Raw genomic sequence first — 19,779 nt, 5'->3', positions numbered from 1 at the left:
GTTCATCTTCTTACATCTGCCAGATGATCATGTTTTCAAAAAATGAAATTCAGTAAGAATAATAAAGTGTAAATAACAATCGATGGTTAAATATAAATTTAAGGTTTATGGATTATGGATTATAGTGTTAGATTTCGAAGCTGACCCTTCATGAAAGTTGTAAAGCTTGTCACTATGAGTGATTGTAAAAAAATTTTACATTTTTTACACTTCTACAAATAATTATTATTAATTTTATTAATTTTTCTCTCAAATAAAAAAACATTATTCATGAGGGTTTAGAGGATTTTAAAAATCTAAACGATAATACAAGTGTAACCATTCTACTTGTAGAGAAATAATGATGAATCATGAGTGTTTACATATTCTTTCACATTTTTCATACTTGTATGCATGTCTTCTTAGTTCTTGCCTATACAAATACTATACTAGTTTATTTTAATTTTGGACAACAACATGTTAAGTAAAATTTATCATAGTAATGATAATAAGGAACTCTCATAATAAAAATAAATAATGCAATTTTTTTTTTTAAACTTATATAGAATAATAATACAAAATTATATATTTAATATAGAATATATTATATACATAATATGGTTATTGTGTTTTATAATAAATATTTTAGTAATTAAACTTTAAAATTATCAAAATAATTTTTTTCTTAACAGATCGAAACGGGTTACCTACGTGTTACCAGCGTGTATATTCTTAACGGGTCACCCGATAATGACCCAATTAATTATCGTGTTGATCCAAAATCTATTGTTTTTGTCATTTTCGTATCGTGTCGTGTCAGAAACTGCCGAGTCTACCCGCAAAGGCATATGTGGGTCCTCTTTCAGTCACTATGTCATTAAACCAGGCGAGGTTTTGCTTCTCTCCCTCTCTCTCCACTTCATTGATTCTTCGTCGTTAGCTGATTGAGCTGTTTATCTTTCTCTCAATTTTGTTTGATTTATGATGAAAATCGTGGGTTAGCTTTAATTTTGTCTGAATTCTGCCTTCAATAGTTTTCATTTTTAGGGTTTATCAAGAAAATTTTCCCCAATTTAGAATTTAATTTGATCGTGGCATCCTTTGATTTTTCCAGTGTTTTTGAGTTGGGTTAATTTTAGATTCGCAGGTTAATGGATGCATTCAATTCTACTATGTTATCAAGGACATTTTGGTTTCAAGTTTATATTTTTGCTGTAATTTGCTGCTTTTCCAGGCCTCCTTGTTAATTTTTGTCCAGAATTTGATATTAGCAACCCAAATTCATTGGAGAAATATCCGGAAAGATTATTGTTCGAAGCATTGGCCTGCTTTTTTGAAGTATTTGAACTCTTAGATTTTGCTGCTTATACAGAGCTAAAAACAAGGGAAAGGGGAACCCCAAATTGTTCAATCCCCATTCCCCAACTAGGCTAGGCCTAGCAAACCCAACTTCCCCCTCTCTTCAGAACCCTACTGTTACGATTGTGGTTATCTGTTTGCAATTAGTAGCTTAATAGTACTGTAATAAGTAGTAATCAAGTTATGGTAGTCGTATGGCCAGCTGGCATTTGGTGTTAGTGGAATCATATATGTAATCAATTTGGTGGGGTTGAGCAGAATAGATATTTTGGAACATTCAATACAAAATTACAAAACATTTCTCTCTCTGTCTCTGTCTCTTCCCTTTTCTTCCTTCATTGCTATCTGGTAACTTGCAGGTTGAGAAAGGGTTGCTGAGTCTTTGGTGCTATTATTGGTATCATCCTCTCGATCCTTGGCCTCCCTCTTGTATGCCCCGCCACACCAACAATTCTCGCATGTCTACACTGGAAGCTCGCCTCTCCACCGTGGAAACTGTTTTGGAAGCTCTTCCTCAGCAACTCCAGGCAGCTTCGGACTCCAGATTCACTTCCTTAGAGACAAAATTCGGCCTTCTCTTGGAACATCTCCATCGTGACCCTGGTGTTTCAGGCGGCGTTGGATCTTCTACTGTTCCACCTCTTCCGAGTCCTGAACAGCCGCATCCTTCTCCTACCGATGTCGAATTCCAATATTTAGAGACTCCACATTTCCCGCGTCAAGACTCTTTCGACGGTGGCGATTTCACTCCGCGCCCTCAATGGCCACACCGTTTGGATTTTCCCCGATTCACCGACGGTGACGATCCCTTCGCTTAGATCTACAAGGCTGAGCAGTACTTTGCTTATTACCATACCCCCGATCATCAGAAGGTCCTAACCGCCTCTTTTCACTTTGAGAATGAGCCACTGCAATGGTTCAAATGGTGTGATTGCATCCATTCCACACCAACTTGGACCGAGTTTACCACCGCATTGTGCCAGGAATTTGGACCTTGTGAATTCGAGGATTACACCGAATCCTTGTTCAAGCTCAAACAAACAGGTACTCTCAAAGATTACATACTCGAATTTAAGCGCCTCGCTAATCGAACTACTGATGTCGGCCCGGTTCTGTTGAAGAGTTGTTTTATTGGTGGATTAAAACATGAATTGAAGTATGATGTTAAGTTGCTGAAACCTAATTCGGTGCATGAGGCTATTGCTCTCGCGGTGCAAATTGATGCTAAATTCATGGATCTTAAAACAGTGCCCCATAAACAGTTTCCTCTAGCCAAACCAAACCTTCTCCCTACTTCCATCCCGGGAAGGCACCGTGTCCCTGCTTTGCCTTATAAGAAATTAACACCTGCGGAGGTTCAGCGCAAAAAAGAAAGGGCTGAGTGTTGGTTTTGTGATGAGAAGTGGGATAAGGGACACAAATGTGCTCATAAGCAGCTTCTTATGTTGGATATCGTTTCTGATGATAAGTATGGTGATGATGAACCAACTGATCTTCCTGTGGAGTTACATAGCATGGCATTGAGTGAGTGTGCTTTTTATGGCACTAGTGCCAAACCTTTGGTTCAAATTATGAAGGTGGAAAGGTTAGTTAAGAATTATACTGTTAAAATACTGTTAGATTCTGGAAGCACCCATAATTTCATCGACTCTAGATTAGTTAAGCAATTAGGGTGTACATCATCCAACAAGCCCCTTCGAGGTGATGATTGCTGATGGGGGTAGAGTGAAAAGTCAAGGTTGCTGTAGTCAAATGCAGTTGACAGTGGGACAATATAATTGCTATAATGATTTGTTTGTTTTACCTCTTGGGGGTTGTGATGTTGTCCTAGGGGTCCAGTGGCTAGCCACAGTAAGTCCAGTCTTGTGGGATTTCCAAAATCTGACTATGGAGTTTCAAATGGGATCCCAGCAATTTAAATTGACTCATTATGCACCTTCACAGTTTCCCATACAAGATATTTCGGTGCATCACATCAGTAAAAGGTGCTCCACTTCAAACTTGGGATTATTATTATATTCTTTGAAGGTTGAAACAAGTGACACATTTGAGCTCACTCCTTCCCAATACAATGAACTGCACACGATTTTGAACAAATTTGAGTGGTTTTTACCATTCCTTCCACATTACCTCCCTCACGGGCCCACGACCATAGGATTCCATTGCTTCCAAGAGCAAAACCCCCCAATATCTGGCCTTATCATTATGGACCTCTACAAAAAGCTGAAATCGAAAAAGCAATCCAGGAATTGCTACACTCGGGTTTTATCAGACCTAGCCGTAGTCCCTTTTCCTTTCCCGTTTTACTGGTTAAGAAGAAGGAATGCACTTGGAGATTATGTATGGATTACAGGGAGTTGAATGGCATCACCATCAAAGATAAATATCCTATCCCACTCATAGATGACCTGTTGGATGAGCTATTTAGGGCTAGGTACTTCTCCAAACTGGATTTAAGATCGGGTTATCATCAGATTAGAATGCATGCAAAGGATGTGGAGAAAACTGCCTTCAGGACCCATAAGGGACACTATGAATTTTTGGTGATGCCATTTGACCTTACCAATGCCCCAGCAAGTTTTCAAAGCTTGATGAATGACTTTTTTAAACCCTATCTCAGGAAATTTATATTGGTATTCTTTGATGACATATTAGTCTATAGTAAAACATGGGAGGAGCACCTATCTCATCTGCACCAGACTTTGGAGTTGTTGTTGCAGCACCAATTATATGTCAAGAAGTCTAAATGCTTTTTTGGTTAGCCACAAATTGAATATTTGGGTCACATAGTTTCAAGTGATGGAGTGGTAGCTAATCCCACTAAGATCTAAGCCATTTTGAATTGGCCAGTCCCTAGGAATGTGAAGGAGCTGAGGGGTTTTTTGGGGTTGACAGGTTATTACAGAAAGTTTGTACAAAACTATGGCAAGATTTGTCAGCCTCTGTACCAACTCACTAAAAAAGATGGGTTCATATAGTCTGAGGCAGCAGAGTCAGCTTTTCAAGAATTAAAAAAGGTCATGACATCTCCCAAGGTGTTAGCTCTTCCTGATTTCTCGATTCCATTTGTTATAGAATGTGATGCTTCTGCAAATGGGATAGGAGCAGTCTTACAGCAACAAGGAAAACCCATTGCTTTCTCCAGCAAAGCTTTAGGCCCCAAGAACCAGGCTCTATCCACTTATGAAAGAGAACTCATAGTTGTGGTGCATGCCATCAAGAAATGGCAAAATTACTTCCAAGGGCAACATTTCATCATCAAAACAGATCACAATAGTCTGAAATATTTTTTAAATCAAAGAGCTACTACTCCATTTCAACAAAAGTAGGTTTCAAAGCTATTGGGATATGATTATGAGATCCAATATAAACAAGGTGTGGAAAATGTGGTGGCAGATGCTTTATCAAGGGTACCTAGTGCCCCTACATTGCCTACAACCCACAGTGAAGAGTTAGTGGAATGTGTCACTATCACATACCCTTACTTTGGGTGGTTGGATGATTTGAGAAGACAATTGGAAAAAGATGAGTGGGTAAAGCAAAAGAAGGAAGAACTGAGGGTTGCCACCCATGGCAACACTGTCACTACCAATTTATCAAAGTTCCACATTGATAATGGGTTCTTAAAATATAAAAATAGGATTGTGATTGGTCCTGATTCAACTTGGAGACACAAGATTTTTGAAGAGCATCATTGCACTCTTATGGCCAGCCATGAAGGTGTTCAAAAAACCTACCACAGATTGAAAAGAAGTTTTTATTGGGTGGGAATGAAAAAAGACATTAATTCTTGGGTAGCTGAATGCAGGGTGTGCCAACAGATTAAGTATGAGACCTTGTCACCACCAGGTTTACTCCAGCCACTACCAATACCTGAACATGTGTGGAGGGACATTAGTATGGATTTTATTAGTGGCTTACCCAACTGCAAAGGCAAGTCTGTTATTCTGGTGGTTGTGGATAGGTTATCAAAATATGCTCACTTCATTGCTCTTGGACACCCTTACACCGCAATTATGGTATCTCAGGAGCTTGTAGAACATGTGTTCAAGTTGCATGGCATGCCCGCAACTATAGTGAGTGATAGAGACACTGTATTCCTCAATACATTTTGGAAAGAATTTTTCAAACTGAGTGGGTCTAAGTTGTGTATGAGTTTGGGATACCATCCTCAGAGTGATGGATAGACTGAGGTGGTTAACCGGGGCTTGGAAACCTATCTTAGGTGCTTCACAAGTTGCCAACCCAAAAAGTGGCTCTATTGGCTCCCATGGGTTGAATGGAGTTATAATTCTTTAGTTCACAGTTCATCCAAGTTCTCTCCCTTTGAAGTTGTTTATGGATTCCCCCCACCACATATTGCTTCTTATGAAAAGGGCACTGCCAAGCTAGATATAGTTGAGCAAGGATTGTTGGCTAGGGATAATCTATTAGCTATGCTCAAGACTAATCTGTTGGTGGCTCAAAATAGAATGAAAGCTCAAGCTGATAAGCACAGAAGGGAAAAAGTGTTTGAAGTTGGAGACTTGGTTTATTTGAAATTGGTACCCTATCAATTGCAATCCTTGGCTGCACATGCTTATCATAAGTTACATCCCAGGTTTTATGGCCCTTATGAAGTTTTGGAGAGGATTGGGAGTGTAGCTTACAAACTTAAGCTTCCTACAGATTCCAAGATACATCATGTCTTCCATGTTAGCTGTTTGAAGAAGCATTTGGGCCCAGGGGTTAGCCCTTTAACAGTTCTACCAGTGGTGACAGAAGATGGGTTGAAGTCTCTAGAACCAATGTCAATTCTGCAAAGGCGAGTTTACAAAAAAGGTAAAGGGGCGGAAGTGCAGCTACTTGTTCACTGGAAGGGCAGCAAGGAAAATGATGCTACATGGGAAGATTATGATGAGTTGACTAAGAAATTCCCAGATTTTCCTCTGTGATTACAACCTTGTGGACAAGGTTTATCTGAAGGAGTGGGCGATGTTACGATTGTGGTTATCTGTTTGCAATTAGTAGCTTAATAGTACTGTAACAAGTAGTAATCAAGTTGTGGTAGTCGTATGGTCAGCTGACATTTGGTGTTAGTGGAATCATATATGTAATCAATTTGGTGGGGTTGAGCAGAATAGATATTTTGGAACATTCAATACAAAATTACAAAACATTTCTCTCTCTGTCTCTGTCTCTTCCCTTCTCTTCCTCCATTGCTATCTGGTAACTTGCAGGTTGAGAAAGGGTTGCTGAGTCTTTGGTGCTATCACCTACGCCTCCAAAAGTCCCTTCACAGCCGCAACCCAATCTCTCCCCAACCCTTGTCTCTCTCCTCCCGCCACTCCCTAGAGGCCAATCCCTTCGTCCAAATGGCCTCCCTTGCCTCTAAACTCTTCCAAGTCTCTCCCAAACTCAGTCACTTCCCTCAACTGCGCTTAAATCTTCTCCTTCCTCCACCAAAGAGATCCTCTCCCAATTCACTGCCCTGCAAACCCAACTCTTTGAGCATGTTGAGCTGGATATTCTGGATCCAGACGCGACGATAGTGATTATAGTACTGAAGATGGAAGCTCTGACGACGATGAGTAACAGCGAGCTACTAGTGCGACGCTGGAGTTTTACGGGAATCCTTCACCGTCACATGTAGCCGCGTAGACAGCAAATTTGTTTCAAGTCGCCAATTTCATGTGTTTAAGTTTTAAAATTCAAATAGCAAACTTGTTAGTCGCGTGAAGCAGATTGCAACTTTGAATAATTACTTAGAGCGCAAGTTATGTACTTTGTCGGAGCATGTCTACTACAAAATGTTAGCAACCTTTATAAAAAAATATATATACAAAATTTATACCACTTTACAAATTAAGTAGTTACAAGTTTACGACGGTTTCAAAAACAGACACAAAATTGACATGGAAAGAATAACACGAGAAAAAAATAGGTCGGGTCGGGGGTACAAAAACTCTACTTTACAACATCTGCAGAATTTCCAGCTCTAGTATTGTTGTTAGTTGTTGTGTACATGACAATAACGTCATCGCTTGCTGGTCTTCTCCTTGCCTGCAAAGTGTATCGACACATTAGATGTTAGAATTGGACACATTCACAAATTTAAGAACTCTTACATGAGGCTAACGACGTACGTACCATTACCAAATATGTTTGATTTTAAGGGTAACCGGAGAGACGACCCCCTTACTTTTAGGTCCCTGAGTTGCTTGGTTTTACTTTGTTGCCCTATTCTTGAAAGATCAGTGCTGCTTTCTGCCGGTGAAAGAACAGTTCCTTTCTGAACCTTCTCATGATACACAGCCGGAGGTGCGAGCTTTAGTTGAGGCATGTTTTCAATCTCGACTAATCCTCGGTCTCTTTGCAAATTGGTCAAGATATCAAACTGTAGCATCCCAGTTCAGTTTTTCATTAGCTTGCAATGTAAGAACGGTGATCATAACAACAATGATAAAACAATCACTCCAAGGACAACAATAATAAGATATTGCCATACCCTTGATATTTGCTGAAGCCCGTACGTATTCTCTGATGCACTGCTTTCGTGTGTGTGGGAAGTTGTTCCGTATGTTTGTTGGGTTCTTGACAAAAACTCCTTCACCAAACTCTTCTCTGGAAGGACCGATTTGCTTCTAGACCTCTGAGACTTCTTCTTAGGCATACAAACAGGGCATCCAGAGGATGAGCTACTGCTTGATGCGCCATTCTCTAAAGCTTCACACTGAAGATGCGTTGCATGACCGCAATTGAAAATGCGAATGTAGCTAGAAGAGTTCTTGTCAAGAAGACAATCACATAAACAACATATTTGACTCCGAGGGGCGTACCCATGGGAGGCCCCTTTCTTGAGTATGCTCATTGTGTAGAATGTATCATCTTCTATCAGGGACTTGGCAGTATCCTACACACCAGAGTAAACAATTTGAACGCAATTGCAGATAACATAGAGGAAGAAGTATATTGGACGTTTTAACAACACAATTCCCTTAAACAAGTTAAATGAGAATACATCATGCAACATGACTAGCATAAAAGACAGAAAGAGATGGTATACCAGAATTCTTCTTTCAAAGCCATATGTGCTAAGCATCCCCAAAATTGTGAATTTAAAATCACCAAATTCTTGGTTGCCATTATCAGAGAGGAGTTTGGACATGATAGTTGGAAGGCGAACATATCCTATCATGCCCTCAACAATCTCCTTGATGAACCCAGAGAACAGCTTTCTTAATATATGAAAGCCTTTATGGAGCTTTGAGATTCTCCACTTGATTATAAAAGCCATCTCATCCTCTTCTGAGTCCAATGACTTGGCCACCGTCATTTTAACATCTTCTCCTTTAGATACCGTTCCAGCATCAAATGAATCTGTTAAAGGCTCACAAAACCTGTATTGAAATTTGGAGGATGATTAGTCTTCAACAAATCCATGAACTTATACTTTTAGAATACGACAACATTTCTTCACAAATAATGAAGAGCATGGCACCTCATTTAAGGGATAATTGAACAAGAATCACTCTATTATTATTTTTTCTTTTAAAACTACTGTCTCCAAGTCTTTGACCCGACTAATCACTATACCCTGTCTGACCCCACAACATTGGGGAGCGAGAAACTCTAGCATTTGTTAGGTGGGTAGCATGGGAGAGAGTTGAACCCCAAACCACTTGAGAGCAAACCAAGGACCTGACCACTAGACCAACAAGGAATCCTGGAAAGACAAAAGGCTGAAACCTAGGACTGTAATAGCCAGATACTTGTGCTCGTGGAAAACTCGGTAAGAAACAATTGGTTTTGCACTTACGAGTCAAGTAATCTAAACCAGAGGGCCTCTGATTCATCAGGATTTAAGCGATGGGTGTTCCTTTGGCACAGCCCAATACAGGCATGCAATATGCTGTTAATGTCGTTCACCTGTAAGAGATAAATTACATATAATAAATAACAGTCCAGTGAATCTGTAGTAACATACAAACAAAAACCTACTCAAATGCTATGGCTAAAATAAATATGATATGTACGGACCTCTTCCAATTTTAAAGCATTGCTGAAATGCTCAGTACGAGCAGAATTATTTGACGCCAGACTTGCCACAGCAGTATCAAGCTTCATAAATTTGTCACTGAGGGTGGAAAGTGTAAGTAAAAGAGCACTGCCGACATCACCAACCCTTTCCAACAAGAAAGAAGCAGCATCTGTTATCCCATATTTCTGGCACAGGCGTAAACAGTGTTCCACACGATAGCTATCAAATGTCTCTAAGAACTTGAGAACTGAATTGCGCTCATACTGACATAACAGCTGAAAAGTGAAAATGAAACATTAAGAGGGCAACAACTAAGACAAGCTTTATGGTACAGAAACCAGATGGCAATGAAACACAATCACTCAACTCTTTCAAGCCCCGTATTTAAAATTTGGTCAAGATGAATATACTGACCCAATAAGAACATTATCATAGAAGGAAGACACCTAATTATTACAAAAAAAAAAAAAATCAAAATAAAGAAAAGATTAGATGTAATTCTACAAAGTGCTCACCTCCAGATAAAGTTCAATCATATCATCAGTCACATTAACAGGATTACTACGCAAAAGCTTTGGGAAATCGGAGATCCTTTCCAGATACGCCTCAACTGCTTTCGATTGATCCTTAACCCTCACAAGATCATCTTTTCTTAAACTTGAGAAGTCAAGTGTGCCGGATAAGTGGACCTCAATCACTGTTTTTAAGTAAAGGAACAGACTTTTTGGATGGGAACGAAGTTTAGAGAGGATATGAGAACCTTCTTCAATAGTAAAATGATCGATAACCAAGAAGAATGTGCCCTCTCTGCATTGGATAAATTTTTTTTTTTTGAGGTGAATAATCAATAAGGAAGCTTTCACTGGAGAAGACAAACTACAAATGAATTAACAAGTGACAAAGAAAAAATAAAAGAAAAGGTTCAAGATAACTAAGAGATAACCTGTTTAAGTAAAAAAGCTCTGGAATTCGAGAAATAATTTCTGATCGAAAAGCAGCGCATTCCTTGTCAGTCAGCTGTAATAATGTTTTGTTGATAAAGGAGAAGGCATGAATGGGTTCTTCTACATCTTTCATGTAGCAATCCAAAGCAGCAAGATACTGATGTCTGCTAGTATGAATTAGGCCACAAACCTAAATGTCGCCAAGAGACCTTGTAGTGAGTAATCTTAAACTGAATGAATTATGAGACAACATCGTATGGTATTGGTAAATATACCTGGTAAAATCGCGCTTTCTCGCATAGCTGTAACACATAAGATGAATCCCAATCGGTCTCAGGCACTACCTCAAGAAGTCCCAGAACCTGCTTCTCTCTTCTTTTTGAAGTTATGCTATCTCCGGAAACACATGGTGGAAAGTTATTATCTGAGGTCAAATACTCCAAAATCTGAGACAATACACTTTTCGAAACAGTGGCTCTTCCACATGCAACATAGTATGCAATAAACTCAAATAGATGATCTATGTCTTTCTTTGAAGGCCACACTACTACTGATCCAGTGTCATCATTGCTAGGAGATCCATCTGTTTGAGAACTGTCCTTACTAATAATGCGAATAAGAGAATCTACTGTGTTCTGAACCATTGAATTTTTATTTTGAGCCATTAAATTGTTCCCATCCTGCATATCTGAATCATGAGAAGAAAAGTCAGATTTTGAGATTTCATCTTCTACGAAAGCACATCTCAGAACGTCCAAAGTAGCTTCAGTATCTAGCTCTAACAGAAGATACAGGTTAATATATTCTCCTCCTGGCAATACACTTGAGACTGATCTTGAATTAGGGGCATCAGAACCCTCCAACAAAAATTGCAGAAGTTCTGTTCTCAGAGATGGCAAGCGTGAGGGGGGAATTGTTCCCTGTCCTGCAACCACAGATAAGTGCAAACTTTGTTAATCAGATTAGTTCATGTGAAATGCAGCAATAAATGAAGCTATGCAAGTGAGTCAAACATGTATTCAAGTACAAAAGAATGCTAGTTTTCCTTTGATTGCTTCATACTTATTCAGTAAGATTACTCTCTCTTTTTCGATGAATTACTTATTATTTCAACATCACAAATCCATTTCTAGTTACAGATGGGATTATCACACAGAGGAATATACTCCTGTGATATTCCAATTGAACAACTCCAATAAGTGTAAGTCCGTACCTGGTGGAAAAGCAAGGCCTGAAAAGCAGTACTTTAAATAAACCAGCATCCTGTAACTGTAAACAAGAAAAAAAAAAATACAATAAGACCACTTGAAAGGCTCAAACAAAAACTGACAATATACAACCAAAAAGTAACAAGAAAAAAAATGTTGTACAACTGATTATATGCTTTCAGTAAGATAATAATAAAGGGTAAAGACCACGCAAAATGAAAGGAGAAGCAACTAAAGGAGCACGATAAACAACATATTGACCATTTAAACTCAACTAGAACACACAAAGGACTCATTATCAAGATAACCATACCCAAGGGCAGTAGCACCTTCTCTTTGACTATTTCGCAAGACCACCAACAGCTCCTCTAAGGGTGACCTGAAATCATCCAATCCTTTATTGAAGAGATACACCAGAGCACTATACAGCCCGTGCTCCCTGCATAACCTAACAACCTACAATAAAACATAACAAATTATCTGCATGTCTGAAAAATATGACAGACAAATACAGCAACATGAAAAACTATAAGCAACAATCTGAGAGGCACAGACCTGATTGAAATCCAAGGATGAAATATCCATGTGAAGGACACATTGTTCAACGCGCTGTAACCACCCTGTGCGGCTATAATGCTCTACCAGTGCTTGCATAATCTTAGGAAAAGGTCAAATGAAATAACATTATTATGTATAACATACTTGCCAATACAGCCAAAATACTTGAACAGTATGCATTACCTCAGGTGGAAGAGAACCAAGCATGTCCTTCAATATATAAGGCTCCAACAGCTCCAAAAATGTGTCTAACAACATTTATAAAGAAAATTTGATTGGTAACATGCAATGATGGAAGAAAGTGATATATGCATGTTGTTGTACTTTTATACGCAAATGGAAGCGAATTCTAACAAAATGCCAAATATCAGTCGTCCGCGAAATTGAAGAAACAAACAATCTCATAATAAGAACACAAGAGATTAATGTGGTTCGGCATAAAGTCTACATCCACAGGTGAAACACAGCGAGGATTTCATCAAACAAACGGAGATTACAAAAGAGTGTTTAACTCTCATAACCCAAATCCCACAAATTTCAAACCCAAAACCAAATGAGTAGAGAACTTGAATAAATAGAGAAGATTCTCCCAAATTGGTCTCTAACTCTCAAACTCACAAATTGACTCTCACAAAATCGCAAAACGAATGAGCCATGAAATTGCCACACGCTCATGACTCCAAAGGGTGACCTCCGCCCATAACAAAAGAGAAAAACTCTCTAAACTAATGGTGACGGCACACAAAATAAACTAACCCTAAGGTCCTACTTATAATCAATGTTTTAAAAGGCTCGCCTCAGGGTGCGCCTAGGGACCCTCTGAGGCTGGGCTTGAGGGTTGCCGCCTCTGTTTTGAGGGAGTGGGCGTAAGGCTTCGCCGGAGCCACCTAGGCGGCAGGGCTTTTTTTTTTAACTCCCAAACCCAAATTTTGCATAGGGTTTTAACTGCCTCATACCTCTTCCTTGCACTATCGTCTCTCTGCCTTTTTTCTGATTTTTATTTTTTATATAATGGATGTGTGTGCTGTCTGCGTGCATTGTTATATGTGCGCTCATTGTGCTTTTCATCCTCTATTATATATATATATATATATAATATAATATATGTCTATATATGTGTGTGTATATTTATAATATATATGTGTTATTGGTTAATAATTGGACGTAAATCCAAAACCTAATCAAATAGGTAATTAGCAAAATTACTCCACCAAGCAAGGAATCTAACCAAAAAAGTCAAATCCAGGCCCAAATAGGACACCAAAACAAAATAGGTAACACAAACCTAATTTCGGCATTATCCTAATTTTATGCCAAAAATCACAACACATGTAGCTACAAGCTATCGAACAATGCACATACTTGGAGCAAATGCTGCAAAACTGCAGCTGAGACAAGCAAAAAAAAGATACACCACACTTAGAACTTAATTGCCATCTTCTATCATATGTCAAAGTACTAATCCAGTCACTTCAAAAGAAGAAAATATGTTATTCACTCCAGATTGAGCATGACACTGGCTATGAGTTACGGTAAGATAAAATGAGATGGCAAGTGTATTTTATCTTGTTTATGTGACACAGTTGGACATTACAAAAAGCCATTCTAACTCAACCGTGCATGGATGGTAAAATGAACTTTCCCTCTATATAAGCATATGAAAACCAAAGGATGTTTCCCTTTTTGTTTCATATCAATAGAGTAAAATGTAATCCAGATATCCAAACTTCAGCTTAAAGTTGATGAAGTTTACAAAAAATCATAAACGCGAAAATAAACTGAAATGAGAATACCTCTCTGTTGAACAGCTACAAACTTGGAGAAGATTTCATCAAAAAGTATGTCAGTCCTTTTGATATGGACACAGAATTCAACTGCAACTCCACCAACACGGGTGTATTGCTCTTTTATTTCAGAGTGCATAGAACTGCTTTTGCTGTTTACGTCATCAGCTTGATCCCTTTTTCCAATTTGGTTGCAGAACGCTACTGAGATATATGAAAATACTTCCTCTACATATGACAATAGCAACTCAACCAGGTAGGACATTATGGTCTCCTGTACAGCAACCAGAGTTCTAGGAAGGTCAACAACACCATGAGCTTGACCATCATAAATTGTCATTGCCATGTTCAAGGCACCCATCCAATCACCTGCTCCCCGTAAAACCTGAATTCGTTCTTTCCATGGGAGAAGTCGGGAAACAATAAGATGCATTGGTCCGAGTACATATACTGAAGCTCCTCTTACAGCTACACAATTGTGATACGCTTTTTCAGGATTTCCAAATATATTAATGAAGTGTGTATGATAAGCAACGAGATCATCCCCTCCAAAACCATCAACAGAAAAACTTGTTTGGTGAATCACAGTTCCATCCTTTGCAAACAAACAAAGTTGTCCAGTCACCGTGAGAACCACCAGCATCTGAAGCCACAAAACTTCAAATTAAGCTCATTCTTAAGTAATGTAAACTTGAACCATGTACAGAACTCTTCATAGGCAGAAAAACATAAATTTATTTGGTTAAAAGAATAAACATAAATTCAGCATGACAGAAAACAAATAAACAGGTGCATACCTGATCATCTAGCCAAGCCACACCTATGGCTGCACTTTCAAGAGACCATTTCCCATATACTTTCAGCTCTGATTTGACCAACTTTGCCACCAGAACTTTTCGATCCCAAGCAAGTGCAAGTAACGAAACTCTTTCAACTACTTCAGCAGGCATATTTTCTACCAAAAATGAAGAACCTCATCTTAGGAAACCATCAACAGGAAACTTAACAAAGAAAGTCAATCCTTACCGCTACTAGCAGGTGAACAGTGTGACTGTATTGTACATTTCCAAGCAGTACAAGGCATAGAACCCTCCCGAACCCCATCTGGTTTGGAAAGTCGAGCATACACTTCCAAAGTGGGAGTTAGTCTTACCTACAACAAAGACACGTGGCATTTAGCACACTGAAAAAAAAAAAACTTTTTTATAAATAGGTAATCATCAAACCCCAAACCAAAAGGTACATGGAATTCACGCTATCATCTGAGGGCTTCATACCACCAGAACAGTGTGATGGGTGACAAACACGACCACACCTTCTTCGACCAAAGAAGATCCCTCATTGAAGAGTTTCCAACCTGCATCTCCACCAACCACACCCCCCATCATACCACCAATACTGCTGCCTGAAACTGCCCCACTTCCCTGAGAAGACAGTGAAGCCCCTCCAAAGAATTCATCAAACAGGAGTGGTGAAGCTGACAGCACTGTGCCCGTATTTTGTCCATCAAGAAGGCACTGTTCCAATCAACATACACAAGATCATCAAGTTTGATAGAATTACATTGTAAAAGATCACAGATTCACACATCAACCACGAAGCAAACATTTTTAAACATAATGCCAACAAAGAAATTTTTTTACCTGTGTTTTAATCGAGAACCTATTAAGCAGGGGAACCACCGAGGAAGAATGTAATAATACCAGACCCTTACTATCACCGGTAACTGCCTTAAATTGACGTGTAACCTGAGAATCCTGCCCCAAAAACAACATATGTACAACTGGAGCCGTATGTTCTCCAGTAATTATTTTGGCAGCCGATGCCCTCTGCACGTCCCAAACTGTAATGTGACCATCAGCATAACCAGCTAAGAGCAAGTCCCCTTGCTGATTGAAGCACATAGAAGTTACAGCAGCATAAGACCGTTCTCCTTGCAACCCAAGAATTAGCATCTGGTACATATATAGCATAGTTTGTTAACACGAATTCCCCTATATCTATATCATTGGAAGTTAAAAGTAAGTAAAGGAATGAAAGCTAACCTTTGCATCCATGCTGTCAGCAGTATGAGCAGAGTACTTGCTAGGAATAACAAGAATAGACCCTCTTCCCATTCCTATTGCAATGTAATTATTGTGAACTGCCAAGACTTGCGGTGAGCCATGATCACGCCTTAACGCCGGAGATGAAAGGGTCCGAGTAATGGGATTATTAGCATCGACATTGAAGTATCCTAATGTGGTGGAGCCTCTCCGAACACCCTCAAGCCTCATGGGTTGAGCAGCGGCACCCTCTTCCCAATGCAAAGCATTAGAAGCTTGCTTCTTCTCTAGCTCTTCAGCGATTTCAAGTGGCTTGCGCAACTTCTTTTCAGATTTTTTACTAATCCTCCTGTTCTCCAATTCCCCAATTCTCTCCTCCACGAGTTGAGTGATTGAACCCAATTCATCGTCATCACCAATATCGCTATCGTTACCAATATCGCCATTGTTATCCTCAGACTCCTTACCACCACCATCATCACCATCATCCTTGCCACCACCACCACCATCATTATCCTCCCTATCACTCTCTTTCGAACGGGGACTGTTATCATCTAAGTCTTGAATTTCTTGTTTACATTCCTCTACGACGTCAACAGTCTTACTAAATTCCGTATCTTTAACATCATTTGCGTCTAAATTTGTCAAATTCTCATCAAAACTACTTACATTCTTCTCTTCTTCCACAGCATTCCCAGCACTCGCCTCATCAACTTGAGATTGATCAACTCGAAAAGTCTGCTCTAACTTGCTTTCGCTCCCCAAAACCCCGCCTTCTCTCAACAATTCACCCCCAAAATCCACTTGTAATTCGTTTGATTTTGTCCTAAGCACTTCCGGACCAATTGCAGTCATATCACCAGTAGAAGTGGAACTCACCTCGGATTTTTCATCCAGTTCCGAACTTTCAAGAACCTTCTGGATAACTCCGCTCACGGTGCTCCTCCTCGACTTGATTGCCGCGGCGTGCGGCGTTGGCATCGACCTCGAGGCCGCCGCCGCTGCAGCCAGGGCCGCCCCGGGCTTCGCATTCGTTCTCATGCCTCCGAGCAACCATGGAGACGGCTTCGGAACCCTCCCGGCCGGATCCTCCGATAAATCCCCGGACTTGACCCGACTGTACAGATTGGACCTCGGCCGGACCGCCCTTTCATCCTCGGACTTAACGACGGGGACCGATACGGCGTCGTTGGGCGGTTCCGGTGGTTTGGGATCGGAATTGAGGCGGTAGATAGAGGAGGAGGACGGGGACGATGAGGCGGACGAATCGGTGTCGTTGAGGATTTCGTCGATCGTGCGGTGGGGGACGGAGCTAAGGTCGTCGTCGTCGTCTTGGTCGGAGAGGGAGAGGTGCGAATTGAGGAACGAGTCAAGGTCGAGTTCCATGGTGAGTTGCGGTTCGAAGCGAGTGAGCTTCTTGGTCATGCTGGTACAGCCCAAGCCGCTGCTGCTGCTACTGCGACGTCGTATTGGTCATCTTCTTCTTGTCATGACTGGTAAGTCTCTGGGAGTTTGTTTCCTTCCCACGTCATGTCGTTTGTTCTAATGAAATTGGGAAGTAGACTAGTAGAGTAAGTAAAACGGTATGTCGTCTGTTTGCGAAAAGGCGCGGCAGCTGCCTTGCGGTTGCAGGTGGAGAGTTGCCGGCACGCGTCACTCGGTAGCGATGCGCAGTTGTTGTCTTGGTTGGCTTAAAGGCAGCTAGATTTGACGATGACCACAGGAGTTGCGTTGGGACTTGTGGTCCTCTTTTCTTTTTCTTTTTCTTTTTTTTTTTTTAATGTTATAATTGTCATGAACAAATGAGATTTAAATTTTAAATTATTTTCGTTTACTTTGTAATATTTTGAGTTACTTCAGAGCAGTTTCACCTCTAAAAACTTTGCACCAGCACCCAGCGCATTTATCCACTCAAATAAACAGTAATAGACTCCAGTGAATACTAATAGGCCAAAGCATCTCCACCCCTAAAAAAATGCACTGGCACCTAGTCTAAAAATGCGATGGCATAAACGATCTCCACCCTTATAAAATGCGCTTGACACACCCCGTCCTAAGGAGGGCGTGCTAACCGTCACGTGAGAGTGACGTAACCATGTGCACAGTGTGGAAGCTAAGAAGATAAATAGAATTACAAATAAATAAAAACTGAATCACTAGCAAAACTAGCTAAGAAATGATGATAGTGCGAGTCTAAGTGTATAAATACACATTCAGAGCAATAAGAACGTCTAGTTGCAGTCAAGTAGGACAATTACTAAGATATAACACCAGAAGATTAATCCTACTTTTGTGAATTCTATCAGAACTCCGAAGTTAAGTGAGTAGCGCATTAGAGCACTCCCAGGTTGGGTGACCCATTGGGAAGGTCTCGTGTGAGTTCCCATAAACAAAACCGTGAGGGTGTGGTAGGGGCCCAAAGCGGACAATATCGTGCTACGGTGGAGTCGGGCCCGAGAAGTGGTCCCGCCCGGGCCGGGATGTGAAAATTTGGTATTTGAGCCTAACCCTGGCCGTGGTGTGCCGACGAGGACGTTGGGCCCCTAAGGGGGGTGGATTGTGACATGCCACATCGCCCAGGGAAGTGATCCTTATATGTATATTCCAATCTCTACCTAACACGAGGCCTTTTGGGAGCTCATTGGCTTCGGGTTCCATCGGAACTCGAAATAAAGCGAGTAACGCATGAGAGCACTCCCAGGTTGGGTGGGAAGTTCTCATGTGAGTTCCCAGAAACAAAACCGTGAGGGCGTGGTTGGGGCCCAAAGCGGACAATATCGTGCTACGGTGGAGTCAGGGCCAAGAAATGGTCTCGCTCGGGCGGGGATGTGACAACGCTGGCACCCAACCCATTTAAAATATTTTATATTTTTTTTAAAAGAATAAATAAAAATTAATAATTTTATTTTCGGATAAGATTTTTAACCGATTTCGAATAAATTTTCAAATAAACTTAAAAAAAAACACATTAAAATAAAATTACATACTCATCAAATAAACTTAAAAAAAAACACACTAAAATAAAATTACATAAACTCATCAAATAAACTAAAAAAAAAACACACAAATAAAATTACATAAACTCATCAAATACACTTTATTCTTCTTGTTGTGCCAACAATCTTTTCTATTGCTCCACAAATTGTTTATGCACTCTCCTTGAAGAAGACATTGTAAAAAAAAACTCAAGATTTGAAAACGATGAAGATAGATGTAGGGATATATGGTTTATATGGACAAAAAAAAAATTATGAGCTTTTTGGTATTTTTTTCACACAAAAAGTATATGAAAGCTTTGGTAGAAAGTGTAGAAAATATTGAAATGTGGTGTAAGGTGGAAGATGAGGGTTAGGTATTTATAGAGAAAAAAAAAAAAAAAACTTTTTTAAAATTTTTTTAAAATTTTTTCATAATTTTTAATAAATTTTAATATAGTTAATTAATCTGGACCGTTGGATTTGAAAAATATTCAAATCCAAGAGCTAAGGCGCTGCCACGTGGCCAACGATCATAATTCTGACCGTTGGGCCTTTTTTTTATTTTTATTTTTTGTGAAAAAAATGTGGACCATTGATCTGTGATCAAACGGTCCATTTTAAAAGTCAAATTCACATTTTTTTTACTGTTGGAAATCCAACGGCATTGAGAGGGCCACGTCGCCTCCTTCCAGGCGAAGCACAAGTAGGCTGACAGCGGAGCCCGCCGCCTGCACCCTTGTCCCCTACTTGCGCCCACTCGTGAGTAAGCTACACGCGCCAGGCAAATAAGCCAGCTCCTTGGTTAGTCAATTTTGGGCTGGGTGCTAGGCAAGTTGCTGGGCTGGAGTGAATGAACAGGGTGCCAGCCTGGTTTTTTGACTAGGTGCTGGGCTATTCCACCTCT

The 19,779-nt window shown here is 40.1% G+C and overlaps 1 protein-coding gene across 2 annotated transcripts; it reads right to left on the bottom strand.

Moving 5' to 3' along the window:
- Positions 1 to 7,118: 7,118 nt before the first annotated feature.
- SETH5 (transducin family protein / WD-40 repeat family protein) lies at positions 7,119 to 17,562 on the bottom strand. Of its 2 annotated transcripts, none has more exons than XM_068473193.2 (19): positions 15,898 to 17,562; positions 15,496 to 15,807; positions 15,130 to 15,369; positions 14,879 to 15,005; positions 14,650 to 14,807; positions 13,862 to 14,495; positions 12,252 to 12,316; positions 12,066 to 12,167; positions 11,824 to 11,966; positions 11,516 to 11,571; positions 10,578 to 11,227; positions 10,302 to 10,492; positions 9,874 to 10,165; positions 9,358 to 9,633; positions 9,137 to 9,246; positions 8,384 to 8,717; positions 7,826 to 8,230; positions 7,468 to 7,714; positions 7,119 to 7,380 (listed from the first exon to the last, which is right to left on the bottom strand). In XM_068473193.2, the coding sequence occupies exons 1-19, from the start codon at positions 17,320 to 17,322 to the stop codon at positions 7,355 to 7,357; spliced, it is 5,793 nt and encodes a 1,930-aa protein (XP_068329294.2). In that variant the 5' UTR covers positions 17,323 to 17,562; the 3' UTR covers positions 7,119 to 7,354. The 2 variants fall into 2 exon arrangements, with proteins under 2 accessions (XP_068329294.2, XP_088552648.1); XM_088696522.1 differs by having other exon boundaries at positions 7,474 to 7,714; positions 15,898 to 17,434.
- Between the last annotated feature and the right edge of the window lie 2,217 nt (positions 17,563 to 19,779).

The sequence above is a fragment of the Pyrus communis genome, chromosome 7 (genome assembly GCF_041283825.1).
Source record: "Pyrus communis isolate YQ-2024b chromosome 7, ASM4128382v1, whole genome shotgun sequence".
In the NCBI taxonomy this organism is placed as follows: domain Eukaryota; kingdom Viridiplantae; phylum Streptophyta; class Magnoliopsida; order Rosales; family Rosaceae; genus Pyrus; species Pyrus communis.
This window is presented reverse-complemented; position numbering and strand designations above follow the sequence as displayed.